The 6,723-nt window shown below is 35.7% G+C and overlaps 1 protein-coding gene across 1 annotated transcript; it reads left to right on the top strand.

The window, feature by feature from the left end:
- Positions 1–1,199: 1,199 nt before the first annotated feature.
- On the top strand, positions 1,200–3,110 carry LOC127541055 (V-type proton ATPase subunit C 1-like). Its single transcript, XM_051966130.1, has one exon. The coding sequence runs from the start codon at positions 1,943–1,945 to the stop codon at positions 3,086–3,088; it is 1,146 nt and encodes a 381-aa protein (XP_051822090.1). The 5' UTR covers positions 1,200–1,942; the 3' UTR covers positions 3,089–3,110.
- The last annotated feature ends 3,613 nt before the right edge of the window (positions 3,111–6,723 follow it).

Consider the following 6,723-nt stretch of genomic DNA (forward strand, 5'->3'; position numbering starts at 1 on the left):
AGAAAAGCATAAAAAAGTAAACATTAAAAAACCTTAAGGGACTAAATAAAGTTAAACAATTTACATTCCAGTAGAGGAGATAATGCATGTAATTCCTAAGACCTTTATCATTATACATTAGAAGGCATGTGTATAGAGGACAAGCATGTTAGTTTATTATGTCAGGATGATCTTTAAAAAATGGAGGTCAGGAAGAAAGATGTACTGCAAGAAGGGGGATGTTTAAGGAAGAATAGGGAAATTTATTTCACATAAAAGAGCCATGAGGGGAAGAGATTTTAGAGTAGATGGGCACATTGCAGAAGGGGGAAGAAGTAAGCAATATTTAAACCGTACTCTCACCTGAACTGGTTTAATGATGAATTGAATACACGCATACATACATACATGGGTATAGAAATCTATTTTATACAATAGGGAAGTAAAAAGGAAAGAGTATAAAAAGAAGGGCAGATTAATAGAAGCAGTAATAAGAAGCAAAACAGACTTCTGAAGAATGGCAAGATAAAAAGAGAACAGACAAGAAAATAGTTTGGAAGGAAAGCTAGTAATCATAATTGTGAATGAGATAAACTCACCCGAAAAACAGAAGCAGCTAGCAGAATGGATTAAAAACCAGATCTCAACAATGTGCTGTTTAAAATAACACCCTTGAAACAGAGACATAAGCAGAGTTAGAATAAGGAGTTGGAGCAGAATCTATTATATTTCAGTTGAAGTTGAAAAATAAAAAAGGGAGGAGTAGTCATCATTATCTGTGATAAAAACAAAACCAGCCCTAATTAAAAGAGAAATTCGGAAAAGCGCATTTTGCTTAAAAGTACACTAACTTTGGGTTAACTGTGGATTGAGACGCCACATAGAAGTCTCATAACTGAACGTGGGGGGGTCACAAGATTATGACTTATTATCACTAAATGTTTGATTTATATACCTGGTCATGTGAAAATTTCTCAAATAAAAAGGGGTCATGAGGGGGAAAAGTTTAAGAAGCCCTGCTCCAGACGACGTCATTATATATATATATATATAGAGAGAGAGAGAGAGACACAGACAACATATATGTATATATGTGTCTATGTATGTTTATGTATGTATATATGTATACATACATATATATGTGTGTGTATATATGTATATATATTTTTTAAATTTTTATTTTAACTCAGTAATATTAATACTAAACATGCACCAAAATTCTTAAAGGAAGATAAATGTCACAAGAGAGAATAGAAAAAGTCTGTCAGCTGAAGACCTTGCCTTTTCCCTGTCAGAAGTGGATAACTATAATTGGGGGAGGGGGAGCTAAGAAGTTGGAGATGAACAGATAGAAAAGTTACACGGGACAGAGCTCTGCAAAAGACTGAACGGGACTAGAAAGGGATGTACCTTCTTTCTCAGGTGCACGTGCCACCATCCCACAAAGTGGCCCGGAGTAGTGCCCTCTGCAGCCTGGGCGGAATTAGAGACCTTCGGGCCCGCCTCCAAACCTAAGCCCGCACTGGGGATGGGCGGGGAGCAAGACGTTGCAGGGGGAGAAAAGTGACTCACAATGGCCCTCTGTGGGAAGGAAGCGCTCACTGACTGGCAGGCAGAGGACCACTCCGCACCTCGCTGGGCTGCCCTTCTCCTCCCTAGTGTCCCTTTGCCCCGCCCTCTTTCCCCTCCCCCACCTTTTCTTCCCTTCCCCCTACCTTCCCCCACACACCTCCCGGTTCTCCCAGAGCCCTGCCCCTCCCTTGGCGCAAGCGCAATTGGGCAGGTGGGTCAGTGGTCCCTCCAGGCGCAGAGGGGTCAGCTGATTTGAGATGAAGAGCTGATTTGCTAAATCCTCCTGTTTCCCTGCCTCCTTCCCCTCTTTTTTTTTTCTTTTTTTTTTTTTTTTTTTTCCTTGTCAGCCTTTCGGTATCAATCTTGTTTTTGGAAAAATTCTCTGATAAGTATGTCTGAGTTCTGGCTTATATCAGTTCCTGGGGATAAAACCTGCCAACAAGCATGGGAGAAACTACAGGCAGCAACAACCAAAAGTAATCTCTCTACTAATTCAAAGTTCAGCATTCCTGAATTAAAGATCGGCACGCTGGATATTTTAATCAGTTTATCAGACGAACTGGACAAACTGGATTCCTTGGCGGAAATAAATGTTAAGGAAATGTCTAAATATATGACTGAAGTTCTAGAGGATAGCGAAGATAAAGCTGGAGAAATGCTATTGGTTGATGGACTCGACTTAGTTACATATCTAACAAGGTTCCAATGGAATATGGCCAAGTATCCAATCACGGAGTCCCTGAAAAGTCTTGCCGAAATGATGGCCAAGGGAGCAAAACAAATTAGCAATGATTTCAGAGCCCGATCATCTTCATACAACGAACTGAAAGTAAATATTCAGAATTTGGAAAAAAAGAATGCAGGAAGTTTATTAACTAGAAGCCTAGTAGAAATTGTAAAGAAAGAGGACTTTGTCCTTGATTCAGAATATCTCATCACATTATTGGTAGTAGTTCCAAAGTCACATCATAATGACTGGGTTAAGCAATATGAAACACTAGTCGACATGGTAGTCCCAAGGTCTAGCCAGGTTATTTCAGAGGACCAAGATAATTACCTCTGCAATGTTACTTTATTTAGAAAGGCAGTGACAGATTTCATAAAAAAAGCCAGAGAGAAGAAATTCGTTGTTCGTGATTTTCAGTATGATGAAGAACAGATAAAAGCAGACAAAGAAGAGGTGGCAAATATCTCCACTGACAGGAAAAATAAACTTGGACTATTAATTAGGTGGCTGAAAGTGAATTTCAGTGAAGCTTTCGTAATATGGATTCATGTGAAAGCATTAAGAGTTTTTGTTGAGTCTATTTTAAGATATGGATTGCCAGTGAACTTCCAGGCAATGCTACTTCAACCCAATAAGAAAAACATAAAGAAACTGAGAGAGGTACTGTATGATTTATACAAACATCTGGATGATAGTTCAGGAGCTATTATTAATTTTGCTACGGATGTTCAAGCCTATAAGCTCAATGACCAGGAATATTATCCCTATGTATTCTTCAAGGTTGATTGCAATCCAATACAATTAAAGTAAAAATGGTCCTCAGTACTGACAATTCTTAGTGTTGGTGTATGTGAACAAAAATGAGATTGAAGTATGCTTGTATTTGTAAAACTCTATTAATTCAATCCTTGCTTCTTACTCAACTTTCCATAGGTGAATTTTCCCTTTGTGGTCCATCTCTTGTAATTTTCTTTAAAAAATATATATATATGTATTGTTGCTTTTTATTGTTTAGATGTGTAAATGTGTACTAGAAAAAATCAGTATATAAACATTATATATACACATATATATAGTTGTCTTCATTAATATGGTGGTATGCATTCAGTAAACTCATTACTGTTGTTTACAAAGACTATTTAAAGAAAAAAGTTTACTAATTGTACCATTTTGTTCTTTGTAATTAGTAATTGCCTGTGAAGTGCTCATTGAATTGTGTTGGGTCTGGACTAGCTCTCTGGAGGACCTCCATACCGGTCTTAGTAGAGGAGTGATGAGGCGAGACTCACGTGGATAGTCAAAACATGGAGTCCATTTATTCCAAATTCTCTCACCCTTAAATACCCTAATACCCTTATATAACCCAAGCAACACTGTGCATGCGGACCACAACTTCTATTGTAAGCAGTTTGCCACCTGGTATCATTCTGCTTCAATCATAACACAGGTTGTCACCACCCCGACTTCTCAGGAAGGCCGAGAGACCTTAGGGGAGGTGGGAAGCTGAACCAGAAATCAGTCAGCAGGTTCCCTCTAGGCTGAAGGGTCTTATACATCACCCAAAGTTTCCCCACTGTCTGTGGCTCTCTACAGAATTGTGATGTAAAAATAATGATAATATTCAGATAGATGTTTTCTGATTATTTCCACCCATTACCTGTGAGTGCTGTTAACACCCACAGATGAAAATAAAATTACCTGTGCAAAAGTATGTTGTGGTGGACATGACTTCTTCAAACTTTAGTCAGAGAATTCAGGAACTAAGGTCACTACTACCTACCTACTACTGTACCACATTGCAGTGCATTACATGCATCAAGGGGGCAGTCTGTCTTCTATTTAGTTTGAGTTTGCTCTCCACAAATTATCTTACTGCGTTAAATTGGCCTCAAGATGCAAATATGATGATGGAATTCATTTTTCAAAACATATGAGTTTTTAAATCTGATCAACAAATTTTTGGTATACTTAAAATTAAGGAGAACTAGATCTAATTATTAATAAAAATCTAACACAAAATTTTTAAAATGACTATTAGGGCATGAAATCTCACAAACAAATGCAGAAAAGCAGAAATATTAAATACAGCCTTTCCAGATTACAATGCAATAAATATTATCTTCAGTTAAGAATCTTGGGAGCATATGCTAAAAATCAATTAGAAACTAATCCTAAAAGAATGAATGGGTTAAAGAACAAATCATAGAAACTAATTTCACTAAAGAGAATCACAATAATGGGACAACATAACAAAATTTGTGGGATATAGCCAAAGCAGTTGTTAGAGAAAAATGTGTGTGTGTGTGTGTAGAGAGACAGAGATAGAGAGACAGAGACATAGGGAGAGAGGCAGAGACATAGGGAAAGAGACAGAGACAGAGATATAGGGAGAGACAGAGACAGACATAGGGGAGACTTGAAGAAGGGGAGAGAGAAAGAAAGAGGGAGGGAGGGCGGATGGGAGAAAAGAAAGGGAGAGTGGGAGAAGGAGAAAGGGAGAGAGGTGAAAAGAGTAGTTGAAAAGAGAAGTGTAGGGAAGAGAAGAGAAAGTAATGGGCTTGCAAATTTGAAAGTTAGAAAAATAAAAATTTCCAATTAAACACCAAAATGGAAATCCTGAAGATCAAAGGAAAGATCAATACAATTGAAAGTTTAAAAAAAAGCCATTAGGAACAGCTTTAAAATTTCTGATATTTGCTATCTGAACTAGGGAGAGCAAAAACAGAGGAAGAAAACTGGACCAATTTTTCTACTGACAACTGAAGCAAAAAGTTTAAAGGTACTGGTAAAGAGATTATAGCTATATATCACAAAGTTCAAACAGTATAATAATGCGATTTTTACAAATGAAGGAGTGCTGCTTCAGTGTTAGGAAAAATATCAGAATAATTGATCATATCAATGACAGAAACAAAAATCATAATTATAACAATGCAGAAAAATCTTCTGACAAAATTTAACATACAGTCCTATTAAAAATACTAAAAAGTTTAGAGATAAATGGAGCTTTTCTACAATAAGTAGTAGCTATCTAAATTAAGAATAAGTATTATGTCTAATGGGAATAAAATAGAAGCCTTCCCAATAAGATCAGGGTTGAAGCAAGAATGTCCATTATCATCACTATTATTCATAGTAGAAGTGCTAGCAAGTGTAACAAAACAAGAAAAAGATGATGAAGGAATAAGAATAGGCAATAAGAAAATAAAACTATCACTTTCCAAACAACATTAAAGTATAATTAGAATATCCTGGAGAATCAACTAAACTAATTGAAATAAGTACCAACTTTAGAAAAGCTGCAGAAGATAAAGTAAAACCTACGTAATCAGCATTTCTATTTCCAACAAAACCCAACAGAAAGAGAGAGAAATTCCACTTAAAACAATAGCAGACAATATAATATGCTTGGGAATCTATCTGCCAAGATTAATTAAGGAACTATGAACACAATTACAAAACACTCAAAGATAGATCTAAACAACTAGAGAGATATTGATTCCTCATAGATAGGCTGAGCCAACATAATAAAAATAACAATTATACCTAAATTAATTTACTTATTCAGTCCCATAATAAACTATTAAAGAATTATTCTTTGAGATACACGCAAAAAATAATTGCAAAATACATCAGGAAGAAGGCAAGGTTAAGAGTATCAAGGGAATCAATTAAGAAAAATGGAAAAGAAGGTGGTCTAGCAAACCCAGATTCCAAAATATATTACAAAGTTATAATCATCAAAACTACCTAGTACTGGCTAAGAAATATAGTGGTAGATCAATGGAATATATTATAGAATGCATAGTACTAAATGGCCATAATAAATTATTATTTGACAACCACCAAAAAAAGTTAATATTTCGGAGCAAGATCTCATCATTTGACAAAAGATTTTGAGAAAAGGAGAAAGCTAGGAAACTAGGAAAACATTTCACACTGTTTACCAAGACAAGGTCAAAACTGTCACATGATTTAGACATAAAGGGTGATATCATAAGTAAAATAGAGGTGTATAGAAAACTTGTCTTTTGGATCTATAAAGGGAAAATGTATGATTTCAAGAGAAAAAGAAGATCACGGGAAACTAACGGCCTAATTTTGATTATATGAAATTTAAATTTTTTTTTGAAGAAATTAAAGCCATGGCAGACAAAATCTTTAAAAATCAGGAAATTGGGGTGGGTGGATAGAGGTAGAAGAGAGGTAGAATCACAGCCAAGTTTCTCTGGAAAAGGCCTCATTTTTCAAATAAATAGAGAACCGAGTCAAATTTATAAAAGTAAGAACCATTTCCCAATTGACAAATAGTCAAAGAACACAAATAGTTTTCAAAAGAGGAAATCAAAGCTATCAAAACTCACATGAAAATGTTTTAAATAATTGATTAGAGAAATATATATTAAAACAACTCAGATACCAACAAGACAGAAAAGGACAGGTGC

Source organism: Antechinus flavipes, chromosome 6 (genome assembly GCF_016432865.1).
Source record: "Antechinus flavipes isolate AdamAnt ecotype Samford, QLD, Australia chromosome 6, AdamAnt_v2, whole genome shotgun sequence".
NCBI lineage: Eukaryota > Metazoa > Chordata > Mammalia > Dasyuromorphia > Dasyuridae > Antechinus > Antechinus flavipes.